General features: G+C 58.0%; 7 protein-coding genes across 7 annotated transcripts; 4 read left to right on the forward strand and 3 right to left on the reverse strand.

The window, feature by feature from the left end:
• Positions 1–1,970: 1,970 nt before the first annotated feature.
• Positions 1,971–2,574, reverse strand: HRG_10599 (the record flags this gene model as incomplete). Its single annotated transcript, XM_044869070.1, has 2 exons — positions 1,971–2,137; positions 2,160–2,574. 2 exons carry the CDS (start codon positions 2,572–2,574, stop codon positions 1,971–1,973), a joined length of 582 nt encoding a protein of 193 aa, XP_044715812.1.
• Positions 2,575–3,751: 1,177 nt separating this feature from the next.
• HRG_10600 (alpha/beta hydrolase fold domain-containing protein) lies at positions 3,752–4,807 on the forward strand (the record flags this gene model as incomplete). Its single annotated transcript, XM_044869071.1, has 1 exon — positions 3,752–4,807. The coding sequence occupies one exon, from the start codon at positions 3,752–3,754 to the stop codon at positions 4,805–4,807; it is 1,056 nt and encodes a 351-aa protein (XP_044715813.1).
• Positions 4,808–6,977: 2,170 nt separating this feature from the next.
• Positions 6,978–8,894, forward strand: HRG_10601 (fungal specific transcription factor domain-containing protein; the record flags this gene model as incomplete). Its single annotated transcript, XM_044869072.1, has 1 exon — positions 6,978–8,894. One exon carries the CDS (start codon positions 6,978–6,980, stop codon positions 8,892–8,894), a length of 1,917 nt encoding a protein of 638 aa, XP_044715814.1.
• Positions 8,895–8,939: 45 nt separating this feature from the next.
• HRG_10602 (FAD binding domain-containing protein) lies at positions 8,940–10,208 on the reverse strand (the record flags this gene model as incomplete). Its single annotated transcript, XM_044869073.1, has 1 exon — positions 8,940–10,208. One exon carries the CDS (start codon positions 10,206–10,208, stop codon positions 8,940–8,942), a length of 1,269 nt encoding a protein of 422 aa, XP_044715815.1.
• Positions 10,209–15,029: 4,821 nt separating this feature from the next.
• Positions 15,030–16,091, forward strand: HRG_10603 (NAD dependent epimerase/dehydratase family domain-containing protein; the record flags this gene model as incomplete). Its single annotated transcript, XM_044869074.1, has 1 exon — positions 15,030–16,091. The coding sequence occupies one exon, from the start codon at positions 15,030–15,032 to the stop codon at positions 16,089–16,091; it is 1,062 nt and encodes a 353-aa protein (XP_044715816.1).
• Positions 16,092–16,583: 492 nt separating this feature from the next.
• On the reverse strand, positions 16,584–18,536 carry HRG_10604 (sugar transporter domain-containing protein; the record flags this gene model as incomplete). The annotated part of the gene is made up of 6 exons (XM_044869075.1): positions 16,584–17,040; positions 17,104–17,178; positions 17,342–17,653; positions 17,743–18,121; positions 18,196–18,351; positions 18,452–18,536. 6 exons carry the CDS (start codon positions 18,534–18,536, stop codon positions 16,584–16,586), a joined length of 1,464 nt encoding a protein of 487 aa, XP_044715817.1.
• Positions 18,537–19,168: 632 nt separating this feature from the next.
• On the forward strand, positions 19,169–20,476 carry HRG_10605 (anhydro-N-acetylmuramic acid kinase domain-containing protein; the record flags this gene model as incomplete). The annotated part of the gene is made up of 1 exon (XM_044869076.1): positions 19,169–20,476. One exon carries the CDS (start codon positions 19,169–19,171, stop codon positions 20,474–20,476), a length of 1,308 nt encoding a protein of 435 aa, XP_044715818.1.
• Positions 20,477–20,811: the final 335 nt, after the last annotated feature.

The following is a 20,811-nucleotide window of genomic DNA, read 5'->3' on the forward strand; positions in this document are numbered from 1 at the left end:
AGAGCAAGGCGCAAGAGGAGATCGACCGCGTGATAGGTATAGATCGGCTTCCCCAATTTAGCGACCGGGATAAGCTGCCGTATATTGAGGGCGTGGTTCAGGAGACATTCCGATGGTCCCCCGTCTCGCCTTTAGGCGTAACTCACGCCGCAACGGAGGATATCACCTATATCGGCTATCTCATCCCAAAAGGGGCATACTTACTTCCTGCAGTATGGTGGTTTTTACATGATCCTAAAGTATATATAAACCCGGGTTCTTTTAACCCTGAGCGGTTCCTGGAGCCGCATATCGAGCCTGATCCTAGGACCGTAGCATTTGGTTATGGACGCAGAGTATGCCCTGGCCGGTACTTCGCTGACTCAAGCGTCTTCCTAACAATCGCGCAAATAATAGCCGCTTTTAATATTAGCAAGGCGGTCGATGAGCAGGGGATAGAGATTGAGGCCAAGCTAGAGGTTATGCCCGGGATGATTAACCATCCGGTAGATTTTCCCTATAAGATTGTGCCGAGGAGTGTAAACAAAGCGGAGCTCGTCCGAACTATTGAGGTCGAACATCATTGGGAGGAGAGTGATGCTGACCTTCTTGAGTATGCTACTGTCAGGACAAGAAAGGGCCTATAATACGCGTTAGTAACACCTCTATTGGGGGTGCCCTCATTTTGCATGGTGTAGCGGTATTTTACCAGCTTGACAGCTACTATGAAAGGGTAATGTGCCGGTTGTAGTCCCTATAGGCCAGATGAAAAATCAGTCGGGAAGCGAAGGAGCAGGAAGACTTGCAGGGTCGGATGCAAATGGTATGCATATGTGAAACCGACCACCCAGCCTTTTAGCCCTTCTACCCCTCTATAAAGACTACGGGGTTTGTCCTTCGCCTTGACGTATATGAGCTCCTTATTTTGGTTCCCCGCTTCTGTGATGGTACCCGAGATTTCGTGTTTCGTATGCCTCGACTATAATAGATGCAGCTCACTCGGAGGCGGCCGCGTGCCTTCCCAGCAGTGACGAAAGCGAAATCCTAAGTGAAGGCGTGGTATTAGAAGCAGCGAAAGGCTACCTTCGGGCTATTCACTTCGCCGCTGGTAAGAGTGAGGGGGTGCTTTTATGGGGAGCCATTAGATTCACGGGTCCTGTTAAGGTCAAGCGGCTCGCTTATACACAAGGTTAGCGAAGAAGATTATATATTATTACTACTATATACTGGGTTTAGACTGAGGGTAAAGCGTCGAGCTGCAGAGAGTTGATCCGTTCAGTGGGTGTTGTCGTGCTCCGATCAGACTGGGTTCCAGAAGCAAGCGACCCTTATCTTCAACCTGAAATAGATTTAACAAGTTTGCTGCAGCCCAAGGAGAGCGGGCGAAGCCAACAGTTTTGATTGATACTCCTCGAGAGCTGGGAGGGAACCCCCTGATGAGAAATCTTCTAGGATCTAGCAACTCCGTATTTTATTGACAAGGGGCTTTGAACCAAGTCGACAAGTCGCAGTTTTGGTTCAAGCGTTTATTGCCAGGCGGCCTATCCTGAACTCCTCGTGTTTGAGAGGTATCAATTGGTGAATTTATATCACCCGCTTGTGACGCAACGCCCCTATCACGGACTCGCCATCACCGAACGCTCATTAGGGATGGTCAGGTTTCTCAACACATCCTTGCTCAAAGGTGTAATGCACAGGATCTCCATGGAATTGCTGATTGCGACTGTCGTCTACCAGAGGGACGAGATACCCGGAAACCTTGAGCTTGGACCTCGCCCTCATCCCCGCCGGATAGGGCATATTCAACAAAATCTGCCATATGCCCCTTCAAGACTTCCATGTCCCCGTGTCCCGTAGCCTTTCCAAAGAAATGCTGAAGTTCTTTGCTGGCCCTCAGGCCATTCAAGTCACCAATGGGGCAAATCAAGGAAGCTTCCGTGGACGGTGTTCTTGGCATTGAGCAACTTGAACCATACATCGGAGTGATTCTTCTACATTGCCTTGCAAAACTCGCTCCAGCCAGGGAAAGAAGTTGTGTTATGGTCCTCAGCGCCCATGAAGAGAAAGGGCCGGGAGACGCCTAGCTTTCTGACTCCTCCCCAGAGCTCCCCATCTAGATTGACGCCACCGAGAATGCTTGGCTTGCTGAGCATGGCCGCTGCGGCGGCAGCTCCCCGAACGATTGGGCGACGTAGACAGCCATTTGAAAGTCGAAAAGTCCATGACGAAGGATGCATCAACGTCGAGTCCGCGAGCCTTGGCGTCATCATCTCCCGAGTCCCTACCTATGCGACCTCGAAAGACAAGCTCGCCGTTTGCAAACTGAACCACGTCCGTCTCATAGAGGTGGTCCATGGCGATAACTTCAAAGCCCATGCTGGCCAAGTGCTGGGCCATAGCCGAGTAGAATAGCCGCGATATATTCAATCCCGTCCCATAGAGCAATTTGGGAAATCGTTGGCTCGGCGAATGGCGCCGATGAACCTTGCAGCACAGCGCCAGCTCCAAGCTCGAAAGGATGCCCTCCGGCCAGCCAACAGACCCGAGGTAGGCGTCCAGAACTGCATCCTCGATGGATGCTATGTCCGGAGGCATGTACGGCTCACGACATGGCTTTCTGCATATCGAGTTAGGAACAGGTGAGAACTCGGAGACCATCAAACGTCTCACATGCGAGGAGTTGAAAGGGTCCAGCCGACTTTGGTCGACAAGCTCAGAAGACTCCATTGGACCAGGTACGAAGACTGGGGAGGGGGAAAGAAGGTGGTTAGAGCTGTCGCCGGCAGGAGAGCCACAAGACACACGTGGTGATGCTGAAGACACTATTTGTAGTATCGGATTTGTAAGAAGATGTTGGGACCACACAGCGCCACGATGTTTTCTATCTTGCGTGAGGCTCTATTTTCACTTTCTACTCGCAGACACCAGAGTAAACCCTGGGTAGATTTCCCAAAGCCGACCTGGGTCTGAGAGCTGCGCGCCCATCTACGTAGGCGTCGGTGAGTCCGACTTGACGAAGAGAGGCAAAGAGACCGTTTTAACAATACGGCCTGCGCTTGAGGTCTCGAGGGTCATGGGGAACAAGAAGGTCGTGCATGGACACGACCTTGCCTTGCGGTTGGAACTCGATATGATGGACGCTATCCTAGTTCAATCGAGCAAAGCATGCCAAGTTCTGCAGCCGTCGGATCCATCTATGTAAGTTACACCACGTGTACGACGTGGTACCGTCTGGTGGGTGTGCTTTCAAAGTGTAATGGGTTCGGAGTAAGTTACTCCGTAGAATTGTCGGCATGTGAGTACATGCACAGTATTCGTAGGCGTTGCTTGTTTTTCAAGCATTCCTAGACGCGGATGGGCTGCCCCACGTAACAAACGGCATTGGAAAGGTGGTTGTGATGTGAAGGTAGGAAAGAATCCAGTGGAAAAAACTCAGGGAGCGGCAGTGGCCGGGGCGCGACGGAGTGCCAGTGCCTGAGATGGAGGGCGGGCCCCCCATCCGCTGCAGGACGGAAGACCCGCAGGCTCCATCAGGGACTGGCAAATATAGAAAATCTGCGTCATATCGCACTCGGTGTCTTTGTCGAGCCTTCAGGTCAAGCATATATTGAGGAGGTGTTGGTTGGATATCCCATATCGACGACTCGAACTCGTCGAGTGTCCAATTGCTGTGCGCGCCGACGACGACGCCTGACGACGACGCCTGCACAGGCCATCGGTCTTGCCTCCAGTCCTTACCCCTCTCCTCAGCTCCTCAGACAACGTCCACAATATGGCAGCTCATCAGAGCGGCGGCCACGAGGCCCTGCAGCCGATCCATCCGTCCATTGCGGGCAAGCTGGACCCCGTCTTCGAGCAGCTGTACAACGACAACGTGGCCAACACGCCGCTCAGGCCCATCGACCTGGGCGAGCTGCGATCCAGGTACTCGGTCCTCTACAGCTACGGCACGGGGCCGGCCCCAGACGTCGGCCGCGTGTACGACGACCAGATCCCGCTCGACGACTCGAGCATCGACGTGCGCGTCTACGAACCGCCGTCCCAAGGGCCCTGGCCCGTCCACGTCGACTTCCACGGCGGCGGCTGGGGGCTGGGGGACCTTGACACGGAGGCGCACATTTGCAGACACATCTGCCGCAAGGCCAACGTGGTGGTCATCGACGTGGCGTACCGGCTGGTGCCCGAGTTTGCCTTCCCGACGGGCATCACGGATAGCTTCGCCGCGCTCAGGTACATTTACGCGCACGGGGCGTCCCGGTTCAATATCCGGCCGGACAGCATCTCGCTGGGGGGCGTCTCGGCGGGCGGGTGCATCGCGCTGGCGCTGGCGCACCTGGCACGCGACGAGGCGCCGGGTCCCATCCCGCTGCGGCTGGTGGCGGTGGGTACGCCCGTTATTGACGACCTGTCGCAATACTCGTCGGCGGGAGAGTCGCCCTTTGCGTCGATGCAGGAGAACGAGATGGCGCCGACGCTCAACTGGGCGCGGCTGGCCTGGTTCGACCGGCTCAAGTGGTCATCGCTGCCGAGCGATCCGGCGGAGCACCGGGCGGCGCGGGAGAGGGCCGGGTGGTTCGCCAACCTGCTCAAGGCGGCCAGCCACGCGGGGCTGGCCAGGACCGTCGTCTACACGGCCGGCGCGGACCCCCTGCGCGACGAGGGAGAGCGGTATGCGCAGCTTCTGGTCCAGAATGGCGTCGAAGTGACGGTGAGGCGCTTTCCGGGCGTGCCACACCCGTTTATGCACATGGACAAGGATCTGTGGCAGGCCCGGGAGTTTATCGACCGCACAGCTCGCGAGATTCGGCTTGCGCACTGGGAGCTCTAGTAGACATACGGCGGGAGTTGATGAAGCACGCAGGCAGGCATACTGTACAGTACGCTCTGTACTCTGTAGATGCAGTCTGCACGTTACATGTCTCATTTATGGATATTTTCTCTCCTCTTCTGTCAGCTGGTTTGCTGGGGGGTCTTGCGGTCAGACGGGCGTTGAATCTGAGAGATGAACCCCCCCTCTCTCTGTTTGAACGGACGGGATGCTTGTCATCAGATGGAACCTTCCTTCTGCCAATCCTCGTCTGCGCCAAAGCGATGTAACAGCAAAGAGGGAAGAAACAGGAGGATGAGGGAACAGACCACTTCCTTGACGGGACGCGGCCTTGACGGAACGCGGCCCCGCCCATCCACGTTCCCGGCCGTCCCCACGGGCTCTGCACGTACTGTACTCGGTAGGTACTCGATACAATAGACTTTTCCGAGCCTGCGCTGTGCCTAGGTACTCTGTACCCGCATAGGAAAGGGCAAGTACCATTGATGTGTCCGCGACATGTAGGGCTGTCAATGATCGCACGGGCTGCTGCTGCTAACTATAGGAAAGCCAAGCCTGTTGGATCTTGCTTTCAAACTGCCTGCCACGAGCCTCTTGGCAACAACCCATGTTATCAGGCTAGGGGGGGGTACACGGAATATCGCACAGTACTCCGACGCGCTGCTTTATTAGTAGGGAGCATGCCTTGCTGGGCTCCGTTTTCCGTCGAAGCCCCCCCCCCCTTTGCCGCCCGCGACGACCAACCACGGGGCCGGTAGTGTCTCGCAACGCGGCGGACAAGGATGAAGGAGGAAAGGAGAAGCAGGGGCGGGCTCAGCCGGAGGAGAAAGAGTTGGGTTTATTGCTATGTCCTGGTCTGTGGCGCTCTGTGCCGGCCTGATTTTGTGTGCGACCCTGGGGTCGTCGTCTGTTCCACAGGCTGCCGGGCAAGGCGACTGAGCTAAGTACAGTATGGCATATCTGCACGCACTGCCCCCCTCGCTCTCGCTTTCCGAATACTGCACCGTGAATGTACATCTACTAGGTGCTGTGCTCCTTGCATTCACGGATGCCCGTTACAAGGGCTTATTAGGGGGGCCTTGTGCAACTGTGGTTTCCCTTGCTTGCCAGAAGCAAAGTTACTGTACTCCCCTAGAAACTAACCGCAGGCGTGAGGGCAAGGGGGGATTGATGAAGCTCCAGGCGAGCAGCTATCCCAGACTTGGTACGTAGATTCGGGGGATTCGAGGGTACAAACACATCTTGACCTTGGTTTCGTGTCCAGCTTCCAGCTGAGGATACCCTTTGGCCGTCAAGGAACTGGGACGGCAACAAACCATTCCAGGTGCTCGACAGGAGCACATGCTGGTGTATGTATACAGATGGGCCTGCAGCCGACTCTACAAATACACAAATGCCCCTCAGTTCCGTCAGCCCGAGGAGGCGCCTTTACTATCATCAAAGGGCTGCAGAGCTTTGGCGGCCGGCAGGAGGTTAGGTGCATTTTTACCGTGCGGCCCTAGTGCAGACGACGAGGAGAGAAACAGAGAGAGAGAGGGGGGGGGGAGGCGGAGAAATGATGCTAACGTATTCGTACTGTATTCGTACTGTACTTATAAGTATCTGTACTTGGTCGCGGCGCTTGCAACGCCAGCCACAAGCCAGCACCGAGTGCCGACTGTCAACACAGCTGCCACGGGCGCTGGGCCATGTCGCGGCCCCCAACTGCGAGACCCGACATTCCGTGCGCGCGGGAGTATCCATCGAGTACCGGCAGCGACATGTTTGCCCGCGAGAGCTGGCGAAAGGGATACCAGCCCAGCACCTCGCACCGTGTCTCGCTCGTCCTCTCGCACTGCCGCAGCACCCGATGACGAGGTACTGTACCTACACGGCAGCGCTGACGCCCCCCGCCCCCCGCCCCCCCCCTTCCCCTTGCGAGGTGCCCTCTGCAGGCTCTCAGGTCGTCCCTCTCCAGAGGGGACCCATACCAAAAACACCAGACCGTTTCTCCCACCGCCGGAGAAGCAGCTTCCCCTCCCAAACCATGGCCATATGACCTTTTGATAATCAACTCAAGCGCCGTCATCCACTCAACCGTCCTTGGCCGCTCAGAAGCAACGACGCGACAAAGCCGGCATCGCCGCCGCCCTTTGCGCTCCCGTCTACTTGGGGCCCCTCCATTCGACCCATGGGCTCCGACACGCGCCCCGTCTGCCATCGCTGCGCCCAGATTAAGCAGGCTTGCGATGGCAGCCTGCCCTGCGCCAGGTGCGTGCGCCTGAGCCTGCCGTGCCGTCCGCGCAACTCGTCGGCCGGCTCGAGCGACGATGCCCAGACCGGCGACATGCCCAAGGCCCGCATACGAAGAGTCCAGACGGGATGCCTCATGTGCAAGCGCCGCAAGAAAAAGTGCGACGAGACCAAGCCGCGATGCGGTGACTGCCGCCGACTATGCCTCGACTGCGAGTGGCCCCCCGAGCGGCACTCCAGGGCCAGGGCCGCTTCCGCCGTCGGCGCCCCGGACGTAATGGCCCATGCCGCCCTCGGCGCCGTCGTCGCCGGCTTCATGCCCGCAAAGCCCGAGGTGGCCATGATGGAGATTCCCATCCGGAGCACCCCGAGTCCCGTCTCCACGCCCGCCAGCGCCCGCCACAGCAGCCCCGGCAGTTTTGCCGATCACGTATCCCACCACAGCCTCACCTTCGGCCACCAGACTCTGGACCACCAGCCCATGGCCGCCATTCCCATGCCCCCGACGACTACAACCATGGCCGGCGAGATGGCCCTGGAGCTAATGAGCCCGGACAGCCTCTCCTGGGACATGGCCAGCTCCCCGCAAGGCTGGATCGAGGCCATCACCCCCGTCAGCAACGACAGCCCGGCTGCGTCCGTCGACTCGACGCCCGTCTCCTCCTTGTCGCTGTACGTTCCCCAGCTGCTCCCCCAGCTCCACGCGCCCCAGGACAAGGCGCTACTCAACCACTACTCTACCATCGTCTCCGCCATCCTGTCGCGACGCTGCTCCTCCAGCAACCCCTATAACCACTACCTCCTCCCCTTGGCCCAGGGCAACGACCTCGTCCTGCACTGTATCCTGGCCCTGTCGGCCAACCATTGGCGCAAGCTGCAGCCGTCCCTGGGTGACCGTGGGCTGTACCACAAGAGCAAGGCCACGCAGGCCCTGGCCAGGCTTCTACCGCACGTCGACAAGACCAGCGCCGACCTTGCCCTCGTCAGTAGTCTGCTGCTCTGCATGACGGAGCTTTTCGACGGCACCAGCGAGGGCTGGAAGCTGCATCTCAAGGGCGCCAAGCGCCTGCTCATGACACTCAAGAAGCAGCAGGGAGACATGATGACGGGCCACTACAAGTTTCTCCTGCGGCTGGCCCGGTTCCTCGACTCTGCAGCCACAACGTCCACCTGCCGGCCTCCGCTCATCGGCGAAGAGGAGGCCGAGGCCGCGGCGCTCGACCGGATGACGTCGTCGCCGGATGAGGAGGACTCGGCCGTGTACGGCATCCCCAAGGAACTGTTCCACCTCGTCGACCGCGTCAACACGCTGGCCGACCTGCGGAGCACCCGCGTCGATCCCGCCTCCGAGGCTGCGTTTCGAGAACACGCCCAGGAGATTGAGGAGCGCATCAACAACTGGTCCTTTGAATACGGCGGCATGTCACGCGCCGCCTGGACCTTTTCGCCTGCCAACGACGACGTCTTGTACGCCACGATGGCTTTCGAGAACGCCATCAGGCTGAGGCTGCATCAGATCGTCGAGGGCTATGAGCTCACCGATCCCAAGGTAGGCCAGTTCGTCGAGGGCATCGTAGACGCGGTGCAGAAGATACGGTACGGCAGCCCGCTCGAGTCCTGCCTGGTGTTTCCCCTCGTCATGGCCGGAGGAGCGTGCTGGAAGCTGGAACACCGTGTTGTCATCCAGGACCGACTGCTGATTATGGAGAGAACGTGCGGGTTTGGATACATTTACAACGCCAGAGACCTGGTCGAGCGGGTGTGGTCGAGGCGGGACCAGTCGGATGGAACGGGGGACATTGTGAACTGGGCGCGCATACGGTACTATGAGATGAACGGGCTCGTTTTGTTTTAACGTGCGGGCAGCGGATCTTGGAGCAGTTGAAATACTAGCCGTGATTCACAACGAGGGATGGGCGGCGTCGCCCACGAGCCCCTGCACAAGCTCCGCCAGGTGAAGGTGCATGTCATAGCCACACACTTCTTCGATGGTGAGCTTGCCTGGTCGGTCGCTGGCGGTGCTCCAGCCGATGCGCTCCGTGATGTCCAGCCTGGCTCGCTTGCTGGCCTCTTGTAAGCGCGTCGCGCGAGGCCGGCGCACCTCTTCATATAGGCGCAGCTTCTGAGCAATGGTCAGGAAGGCATAGCGCGGCGAGAAGAGGATGCCCAGCGCACCGGCGTCCTCGATGGCCATGCAGGCGCCCTGGGCCTGGTCGGGCATCATGGGGTGCGCTGCGTCGCCGACGAGACAGCAGCGGCCCTTGACCCAGTACGGGTATGGATCGTGGTTGTAGAGGCGCCACATTTTGATGTCCTGGGCATTGCGAAACAGAGTCTTGAGCCGGTCGTCGAGGCCGGGAAACGTGTCTGCGAGATTGGAGCCGGTCGTCGACACGTCCCAGCCGTCTTCCCTCAAGTCGTTCTTGTCGGCCGGATAGAAGCAGTAGCAGCTCACGACGTCTTGGTTGGAGCAGGCACCCATGACAATCTTGTCGATGCCGTCGCCGCCCCAAAACTCAACGGCGCCACTGTCGCAAAACTCGGACAGGCCGAGCTCGCGCAGCCGGTCGGCGGGGATGATGCAGCGGTAGCAGCACGACGTCGAGGGCGCGACGTGCGGCTCGATGCCGAGCTGCTGGCGCATCTGGCTGCGGATGCCGTCGGCGCACACGACGACATCATGCGTCGCCTCGACGCCGTTGTCGAACAGTATCTTTCCCCGGACGGGATCCAGGCCCACGGCTCGGTGCCAGAGCTTGAGGACAGCCGGGGTGCCGCCCCCCTCGTCCGCCATGGCCACATGCTTGAGGCGCTCGTGCAGATCGATGCGGTGGAAGTTGTTGTAGTCTGTCCCGAACCGCGCCCGGTAGTCGCCGAGGGGGTATGTGCCGGTGACGTGTCCGGTGTGCCAGTCGTGTCTGACGAGACTCTGGAGAACCACGGGCTTGGCCGCCGCGATGTCCACGCCCCACTCCTCGAGGAAGCGGGAGCCGTTGGAGGCGCACGAGAGCGAGGCGCCAACCTCGCCAGAAAAGTCGTAGCGCTCGTAGATGGTGACGCGCTGGCCGGCCCGGCGGAGGGCGATGGCGGCCGCGAGTCCGCCGAGACCGGAGCCCACGACGGCCACGTCGTACGGGCCGCGCCCCGAGCCGTCGCCGAGGCTCGGCATCGCTGCCAGAGTTCGGGGTGTTCCTTCTGTGCCAATCTGGGCCGGTGACGAAGTGACTGGCGCGCGTTTCTGTGCGAGCGATTCTCTCTGTAAGTGGATGTTAGTAGATTCTTCACTCGCTTTCTTTTCTTTTAGTGGATTTCTCGCCTCGAACTGCCTGGCGTGGAGCTAGACGCGGAGAGGGAAAAGAAAAATCATGGCCAAGAGGCCACACGCAACGTCGGCACGAAGCGGTTTTATGCCGATGCGTCTGTTGAGACAGCGCCAGCCCGCGCGAGGTGAGACGGTCATGATAAGAGGGTCGAAGGCCAGGCTTGGCGGTCGCTTGGGCGCTCATCCATGCTGGGCGCGGGCAGCACGTCGCTCTAAAATGCCGCACAAGAGAGCAAAGACTGACGAGAAGGAGCCCGGCGATGGCTTCCTCCCCGCCTTGGGCCCCCCAGCCCAGTCAAGCCCCTTGCGAGAAGAGTGTCCGCGGCCGGCGAGATGTGGCAGCAGCGGGCTTCGCTTTACGCCTTATGGATCCAAGACAGGTCAATGCGGCGGCCCCATGGCATGGGAGGAGGGTCAGGGCCGTTTGGGTCCGCGGGCACCAACAAGGCCGCGCTCCCGAGTCCCGGCCCGGGCTATGTTTGCGACGGCGACATTTCCGTTTAATGGTGTGTCGACGCCGATGACGCATGCTTGCAAAGCTGGGGCGCGGGTCGCTCTCCGTCCGTACGGGACGGCGCACGCATGACCGACGCCGCGCATCGCACAACGTACGTATGTGCATTGATATATCCTTGCATGCCGACCAACTGCAGCAAAGGGTCGAAATGTCGTATGCCGACGTAGCAAACATATAGGTACGGACATGTATAGTTATGCTGGCGGTCGACGAGGAGCATCCGACGGCTGTGTTCGAAGTCCAATGAAAACCGTCGCTGGTGCATTGCTGCGCCGGAGCCAGGACAAAAGAGCCCTCCGTCTAATCTCTAATCACCGTCAACTTTCTCTGTACATGCAGTTGCGCGGGCGCGTTGCTGTGCATAGCAGTCGCCGGGTCATATGGTCGGCCGAACCGACGGACCACGGTCTCGAGGGAACGGCAGGCTTGGCCGCCGCCGCATTGCCAAGCGGGTCCCCGCGACCCTCATACTGGGCTTCGTCGTGCTCCTTGGCACAGCTGCTGCTCTCCAGCAACGACAGAGGGTGGCCTCGGCGTGCACACCGCATGCCCGTGGTCAAAGTGTCTGTTGCTTCCCTGGTCTCTCCCGCCGTCATCATACATGCATCAAGTAGAAGCAGCACAAAAATCGGGGGCTCGAGACTCTCCGTTCAGCCTTATCGCGGGAAAGGAAGACGCACGAAGAAGCGGAGCAGGGTTCTCTCTGGACGGATGAAGAAGAGGCGTTCCGCCGGTGTAACCTGTCAAAGGGGAAAGGGTGGGGGGGTTGTCCACGCAAAGCGACGGAGGACGGTGTAAAGGAAGATGCTGACCGCGGAGCTTGCTGCCAACCGACAACCTCGTCGTGCCGCGTTGCTAGGTTCTGGTGGGACCTAGGAACCATGTGCTCGCCCTCGACGGTTGGACCAGCGGGCCCACCGCTTGCTTTTTCCCCGTCTAGTTTCCTCAGGTCATTTTTGCGACTCTCCGTACTCCGTACGTAACTATCCCTACACTTGTTGTTACAGCGAGTCGAGCAGGCGTGGCCAGTGGCTATGCACTCGTATACGTGTTGATGTCTTGAGCAACTAGGCGGCAAAGGGAGGCACAAGGTCCGTATGTATCCAGCTTTGAAGCTTTGTGTGCTTGTTCTGCGGCCTATTAAATCCGTCTTCAGCGTCACCGCTCATACAAAACGGCACCATGCTTTCCCTTTTCAGGGGAGAATCGGACTCAAACCAGGACATGCGCAAAGGTACAACAAACACGAGTGCAAGTACATACCTACCTTGCATTCCAACACGTGGTGTGCAACGTCTTTTGACGCCGCTTGTTGTCGCCACCGTCGGTTCCGGGATGAGGCTGGTCGATGCTGGCTCTCGCCATCGTCGCGAGGTGGCCGAGGCAAGCTGAGCCGCCTCTTATTTAGCCGAACAGGGCGGGACATGGCGCTTCTCGACGGTTTCCCGGCAGCGGCGCCGTCCGCGGCTCGTCGTCGTGCTTTTTGGCCACATCAGCATAGCTGAGCCTACGTCGTCCTTCTGTCATTTACGCAGTCCCCTGCTGCATACTGCCCATCGCTTGGGTGAGCCGTGTCCGGTCCGCGGCCCGGGACCACGACCCCGAGCTTGGGAGCGACCTGGCCGGCGCCGCGCAACCTGTCCCCGGTCCCTTTAGGTCCGACGGTCTAGCCCCGGCTACGCGTCGCCCTGGTAAAGACCTGAAAACTGAGGAACATTCAAACGTGGACACGTGTTGCGTGGCTGGGGATCTTCGCCTTCATGCTGTAAGTCGGATGCCTTGTTGTGAGAGCTGGTACTCTTTTCATGCTGTCTATTTCAGTTGCGGGAAAAGAGACAAGGGCTTTGAGATGCTTGCTCGGCATTGTTCATTTTACCTCTGCCGTCTCCGGCCACTTGCACCATCAACTGCTCTGTGTGAGCATGGTAGGTCTCCTGGCATACACGAACCATGTAACGTGGTCATCAACTGCGCGTCATGGAAATATGCCTTTAATCGATCGTAACCTGTTTTCAATCACGATGAAGAGACCAGCGATTTTGACACCTTGTATAAGGCCCTTGTATATCACTGGCAGCTCCAGCCCTGCAGGACTCCTGTGCCCACGACTAGGCGTTGCTGCGAACTGGAATAACAATAAAGAATCGGAAAGACGAGATCACTCTCGGCTGAGGTGGAAGGTGCTGCTGTTTAGATGGAACTAAAGACTTACACACGAAATACAGGCGTACGAGACGCGAGAATGTGTTCTCGAAGGGTCTCAAGACCGTGAGCTCGCACACACTGATGGATGCAGGTTCACCCACACAGCATTGATCGAAATACCACTCGGCACGGTTGACCAGCAGGGTCGTGCCTTGTCAGTCTGGTCATGTTGTCCGCGAATCAGCCAACTTTCGTTGCAGGCACCACCTTCATCATGACTCGTCGCGGAACGGGCATGGCCTTGACGCATAATGTACTTCCCCGCATCTGCTCCGCTTTCAAATCTTTCCCTGTCAGTTCTGCCCTTTCGCTCTTCTTTTGCGACGGCATCTCTAGAGAGAGGTCCGTTGAGGACGAATATCTTACCGGGGGCGAGGGTGGAGCTCTCATCGACCCGTCCGTCATGCCGGCTTGTCGTCATGAGGAAACGGCAGGCCGCGGATATCGGCCGAGAGCGAGTGACGAATGTTTCCGAGCGGAAAAGCATGCATGCCAGCCCGCCGGCGGCAGTGAGCGGTAGACTTGCAAAGACGTGCATGCAGTCTTCGCACTCCGTACATACATACATGTCCGTACTTTCGTAACTTACATTTATCCACACCCGGAACACGGAGGGAGGGACGCATGGATATATGAATGCACATACGAAGAGTCCGTGCACGGCGGGAGAATGCAGAAACAGGGAGGGAGAGACATGAGGTGCACGCAGGTGCATGCAGGTCGTTGTAGAACGGCGTCTACTGTAAGGTGGGAGTGTATGCGCAAAACTGCAGTCCCGTATGCGCATGTCACTCCGATGGCGTGCGTGGCTCACGAGTCATGACGCACATGCCGGTGATTTTCTAAAGAGCAAGGCCGCGATGGTGGTTAATTTACCAGCCGTCGAGGCTGCAGCGGGCGAGTCCGCCGTCCGTTGAAGCTTTGCGAATCAAGGTCTGGACTTCTTCGGGCACTGGCATCGACTGGAGAGAAGCCGCCTGCACCTGCTATTGATAACCGGCTGTTACTCAGCGGCAAATCAAACCGCTCAAGTAAAAGGCGGAGACGCGGTTTATTAATGCTTTCCTTGGCAACTCAAGCAGTTTTCCCCCAACAGAATGCGAAAGTCTGTATGTAGGAGCCCGACCACCGATCGACAGCTGGCAGCACCAGCTAAACAGCGCGGTTCATCAGCAAAAGGAAAAGCAAAAGACATCATAGCGTCGCATCGCATCGGGCCAGGCCCCCTGTTCCTCGACCCCGAGCTTTGGATCCCGGCCGGGTGCGCCAATGCGGATCCGCCGCCCGTCGAGCTTCGAGAAGGGCGTTGGAGAAAAAAAGGCGGAGAAAGGGGGAAAGGACGGAGCGCTCCCATTTACAGCGTCTTCCTCTCACTCTCGCGCGCGCGACTCTCCCCGATTCCACACAAGCCATGACAACTCAGCCCCTTTTGCGACGGTTGCAGTGCGGGACCTTGGCTTCCCGGCACCACGTATTCAACTTGCCCACCTAGAAAAAAGTGGGAGAAATTTGGAAGCACGGGGGGGGAACGGCCCATGCGCGCCCGTCATTCGCTCCATCTTGCCCAGCCAAGAGGGCCTGCGGGATGGGCACGAGAGCTCGTTGCTGGTCCCGCGGGGCGGATACAGACTGGCGACGATGACGACGATCAAGGTGGATGCCATTGTTCTGTCCGATGGGGCTTCTTGGTAGCGCTGTTTGTGTCAGGGCTTGAATCATGCTCAAATAATCACCTGCTACCCTCGCTTGCCCGTGTCCGCCAGAATATCATCTTCATCCTCGAGCAGCGCGGCGAATCAAAGGAACAGCAACATCCACAACAACAAACTCGACGATATATTTAGTATCTGGCGCAAATCCCCCCAAAAGCGGTCTTGGTCCGAAGGCGGCCGTTGGCTGTTGAGACGGATTGACACGTCGCTCATCGCCTATTCACCATCGCCATCATGCCGTCCAAGGTTGCGGCGCCCATCATGCCACCCGCCACCGTCGTCGTCACGGGGGCCAACGGCTTCATAGCTCAACACTGCGTCGCGGCTCTTCTCAAGGCCGGCTACCAAGTCGTCGGCACCGTCAGGACCGCCGCCAAGGCGGAGCTGGTGACGACGACGCACGCCTCTCATCCAAACCTCGATGTCGTCATCATCCCGGACATCACCTGCCCCCGCGGATACATGAAAGCCCTGGCCTCGCACTTACCCATCGCCATCCTCCACCTGGCCGCCCCCTTCCACTACAAGGCCACCGACTTCGAGAGGGACTTGATGGTCCCGGCGGTGCGTGGATCCACGGCCGTCCTCGAGGCGGCGGCCCAGATGAGGAGCGTCAAGAGGGTCATCCATACTAATAGCTTCGCCTGCATCTACGACGCCGCCGCCGGGCCCCGGCCGGGAAAGACGTACACGGCCCACGACTGGAGCCCCCTGACCTACCGGGACGGCGCCAGCGCCCCGGATGCCCCGACCGCCTACCGGGCCTGCAAGACGGCGGCCGAGCGGGCGGCCTGGGACTTTGTCGAGGAGCGGAAGCTGGGCTTCGACCTCGTTAGCTTGTGCCCGGCCATGGTCTTCGGGCCGTTGCTGCCAGGGTCAAAGCCCATGTCCATGGCGTCGCTCAACACAAGCAACCTGCTCGTCTGGTCCGTCGTTTGTGCCGGGCGTGATAGCCCTGTTCCGCCCACAAAGGGTCCCGTCTGGGTTGATGTCCGGGATGTCGCCCTTGCTCACGTCAAGGCGCTGGAGGTGGCCGAGGCCGGCGGCGGCCGGTACCTGCTAGCCCAGGGAGTCTATTGCAACCAGGAGCTGGCGGATCTGAGCCGCAGCGTCACCGCAAAGTACGCGGACCGCATCCCGCTCGGCCGCCCTGGCCTGCGAGAGAGTCACAAGCACTTTTCCGTCGATGCCACCGAGACGGAGCGCGTGTTAGGCTGGAGATGTCGGGGGCTTGAGGAATGCCTTGGAGACCTTGTCCCTCAGCTATTTGAGATTGAGCGCAACCAGGCACTCTAATCATAAGCCAATACAACTGGTATGTGCATTTACAGTTCTCACTAAGCGCTGTGCAACGCTCGAAGCGAGCTGGTAATGAGGTCTGTGACCGATGGTCTACGTTGCACGGTGGTTGACGACGGACGAACGTAAAACCGCTGCGGTATGGGCGTCACTTTGTGTGTTTACTATCTAGACGATGAATTCCCCTGTATCTGGGCGCCGCAATCATCAACATCTTGTAACTGTAGCTATTCTCATGTTGTCGTGCTTGATCATGTCATTACATATATAAGCCACCTTGCTGGCTAGACGACCTTTTCAACATGAACGGGCGGTTATTCCCCAGTTGTTGCACGTGCCCACACGAGCCCAAGGATACTATTTTGCCAGATTCATACAGGACGCCGGCAGAAAAATAATCAGCGAGCAGAGCCCTGTTGACTGTATTCTTACGAAGCGCGCTGTAGGCCTATGGACGATTGATGTGAGTGCAAAAAACACCTTGTGTCTCTACGCCTCGCCTTCGCCTTCATGATTTTCCCTGTGCTCTCTGGCGTTCGCGCCGCTGCCCGGCCCGGCCCGTCCGTCGACTTCATCGAGCAGACGTCTGACGGCAGTGGCAACATGACCGCCTGCGGCATCTACGCGCCGGTGGAATTCTCTCGTGTTTTCGGTCGCCAGCAGGCTGTCGCTGGCAAAGAGTAACGACACTTCTTCCAATGACTTGTTGGCTGTTTCTGGAAACAGGAGCCAAACGACGGGCACGGCAGCAATGTTGATCGCTCCAAAGAAGACATAAGTGCCGTAGGTGAGCCTGCTAAGCATGATGGGGATGAGGAACTGAGTCGATCCGCAACCCGTCGCCCACCCAAAGATGGTGAAGCTGTAGCCTTTTGCTCGGATCTCTTGAGGCCAAATTTCTGTGCCGTAGATCCAGCAGGGGATAAGGTTGAACATGGTAAAGAACCTTGTCATCAATTCGTGTCAAGTCAATAAGCCGGTGCGAAGTACGAATAAAGTGCAAACTTACCGTATATATAAAGACAAGTGAGGCTGCTGCTGCCCCCTGCCGGAGTGACAGGCCCTTGTCCGTAGCTGCAGCATCCTGGCAAGATTTGATAAGCGCCGCCACCAAGAACAAGGCAGTTGCTTGTATGACGAAGGAGGTTATGAGCGAGTTGACGCGACCCATTCTGTCTATCACGAGAGATGCCGCCGCAGTTCCAGGCATGCCCAACGTGTTGACAAGACCGGCCAGCCAAAGCGACTTATTTGAGTCGGAACCGGCGAGGGTGAACAGCGTCCCGGCCCATGTCACAATGGCAAGTATTCCCGACCATTGTTGGATCCATTGAAGGGCCAATCCCAAAGCAGCACGTCTCCCGAGGTGCAGTCTTCCCGAGTAGCGGCCGCCGAGTACGACGTTGATAAGATCGTTGCGCTGATGGTGCGTTGCTTCTACAATAGCATCGAGCCGCTCTACTTCGTTCGTTATCCCAGCGTCCACCGGCGACAGATCACCACGAAGTTTGCAGAGAATCTCTATCGCCTGTCCTCGCTGGCCGTTGGCAATGAGCCAGCTCCAGGGTGTTAGCAGATCTCGAACATGGGCCCAACAGGAGGCGTGGAAGCGGGAAAGAACAAGATGGCATGGAGCCGGGATCCATACCGAGGGGACTCCGGCAGGAAGGGAAGCGCAGCATCCACCACAAGAAGGGGAACCACCATCCAGGCAAGGGGGAACCTCCAACGAAAGTCCGCGTTGGAGTTCCGTATGCCAATATTAACCCAGTACGCAATGACAATGCCGAGGTAGTTGGCCACGAAGACGAGCGAGAAACTGGAGCCGCGGTTGTGCGACGGGGAAAGCTCGCTGACCCAAGGCAGGATGACGGCATTCATGAATCCGATGCCAATGCCAGCCACGACTCGTGCGCAGAGGAACATGTCCGGGCTCCGGCTGGCGGCCTGCAGGGCAGCGCCGAGGATGCCAAAGATGGTGCCCACAAACACTCCGCGCTTCCGCCCGACCTTATCGGCAACCCATCCTGCAAGTCATGAGCCTCAAACAGTTGGGTTCCAAGAGTCTGGCACTCATCATGCCATCCAGGGCGCATCATACTGCCTACAAAGCATCCCCACATGGCGCCAAAGTAATAGGCCGCGGCAAGGCCTCCTTGCTTTGTCGAGTTGGTGACGACCCCATCTCGGCCGATATCGGCCATGCGGATGAAGCCGGGCGTCTCGCTAACAGCCCCAAAAATACCTTGGCTGTAGCCTTGAAGACGCACTTGTCAGTCTCAGATATCCAGCACTGCGTGGCATGCCCGGATGGCAAGGCGAAGAGGGAGCCCATGGAGAGTTGGGACGATGCTCACCCTCGAATATCAACGCTGTTGCGGCAACCGCGTTGATAAGAAAGAACAAAACACTGCCTCGCATGTGTTTCCAAGTCAGGGGCATCTTGTCTACGGAAAAGTCAGCGGCAGATGCATGTAGAGTAGGACATGATCCAGCAAGCAGAATCGCAGACGGAATCACTCCGTTTGCCACTCATCTACAGCTTGTTTGAAGAGGCGAAATTCTGGAGGGGTCAAGCGTAAGAAGCTCGATATGGGATACGTACGTCCTGGACTTGGGTGAGGGGTTGGAAAAGATCAGTTGCTCGTGTATCACAGCATCGATGCAAACACATGGATCGAGGCACTGAGTTGTCTGTGCATATGCACGTCTGGCTGGCCACATCCGATGCAATGCCCTACGATAGTTCTGGCTGCTTGGACCTCAGGGGAAAACGGGTAGTGCTTTCCAAGCATCCATTTCAACTGTAACATTGCAAGCTCGAGGTGTCTCTTAACACATATGGAGGAATCGAAGTATGAGAGATGACATGTCGATTAAGCCGTATTACGAAGACTTATGTCGGCGGGTTATCTACATGCATGTTGGCTCGTCGACAAGCAATAGCTCGGCCGCCCCATCGAGGAACAACGGCGTCGTTCTCGAAGTGCGCGAACCTTTATATCAAGAAGGTGTCGAGATTAGAAACTACGATGGCGAGCATCATCGACTCTAGCGCCGGAAATTCAGCCGGTATGAGATGCGCTCCGCTGAATCTTACCGTGTTGGGGTTGAACTCTGGTACTTCCATGGATGGAGTCGACTGCGCCCTGTGTCAGTTTCGTCAAGCCTCGCCAGACGAGCCGCTACACTTTGAGCTGCTCCAGTACGACGAGGTGCCGTTGGAGCAGACACTCAAGAGGAGGGTGTTGCGCATTATTTGCGACAAGAAGACCACACCAGAGGAATTGTCCGAGGTGAACGTTTTGCTTGGCGAGACATTCGCAGATGCCGTCAAGGTTTTCTGCGATAGGCATGGCATTCTTCTTTCCTTTATCGACGCAATCGGCTCTCACGGCCAAACCATCTGGTTTCAGAGTATGCCCGACGAGGGCCAGGTCAAATCCGCCCTCACCATGGCCGAAGGCTCGGTCATTGCGTCGAGGACCGGCATCACGACCGTGACAGACTTTCGCATCTCTGACCAGGCCGCCGGCCGTCAGGGCGCTCCGCTGATTGCCTTCTTCGACTCGCTTCTCCTCCACCACCACTCCAAATTGCGGGCGTGCCAGAACATAGGCGGCATCGCCAACGTGTGCTTCATCCCCCCCGACGAAGAGGGGGCACGGAATCAAGAGTTCTTTGATTTTGACACGGGGCCGGGCAATGTCCTCATCGATGCCGCGGTTCGGCATTTCACGGACGGGAGGCACGAGTACGACAAGGATGGCGCGATGGGCAAGGCCGGCAGGGTCGACCACGAGATGGTCGACGACTTCTTGGGCTCTCATCCCTACCTGAAGCTGGACCCACCCAAGACCACGGGTCGAGAGACCTTTGGCGACACCGTCGCATTCGACCTAATCGAGCGCGGCCTGGCCAAGGGCCAGTCGCCGGACGACGTTGTCGCGACCATTACCAGAATCACGGCCAAGACCATCGTCGATCACTACCGGCGCTACATGCCAACGCGGCACGGTCCGCTCGCCGAGCTTTACCTATGCGGAGGAGGCGCAAAGAACCCCAACATAACCGAATATCTGCAGGCAGCCTTTCCGGACACGATTGTCCAGATGTTGGACGCGGCCGGGATCCCGGCCGACGCAAAGGAGGCCATCACCTTTGCGTGGCAAGGCATGGAAGGCCTCGTCGGGCGCAGCGTTCCCATCCCCACACGAGTAGAGACGCGGAAAAAACATGTGCCTGGCAAGGTCAGCCCCGGACTAAATTACCGACGGGTCATGACCATGAATGGTGCTGGTAGGGAACACTTGGAGCCGGTGACGGATATGGTCAACCATGTACGTCGAGGAGACTGGAAGTTTGTCGACAGGAAGGCTTGAATGGACATTGACCAACGTTAGTTGGCAGGAGAACGGTGGTAGCTGCAAACGATGGGGTTACGTCGACAATAACAATAATGAGGGGTTGTTGCCATAATTATTGAAGACTTCCGCCTAAATCTAAGCTCTCCATGTGAACTACCTACCTAGTTGTACTTCGTACTACATACCTTTGATCCCAAGGGACAGTGATCGGCCATTGGCAACACGTGTTGGACCATGGACATGCGGCACAGTGCCTAGGAGGCATCATGAGGCAAGTGCAAGCACTCCAGAATCGCATTATATACATTAATAAAAGCGACACAAATATGACCAGCACGCCAACTCTCTCC

The sequence above is a fragment of the Hirsutella rhossiliensis genome, assembly GCF_020360975.1.
Source record: "Hirsutella rhossiliensis strain HR02 chromosome Unknown scaffold00016, whole genome shotgun sequence".
Lineage (NCBI taxonomy): Eukaryota > Fungi > Ascomycota > Sordariomycetes > Hypocreales > Ophiocordycipitaceae > Hirsutella > Hirsutella rhossiliensis.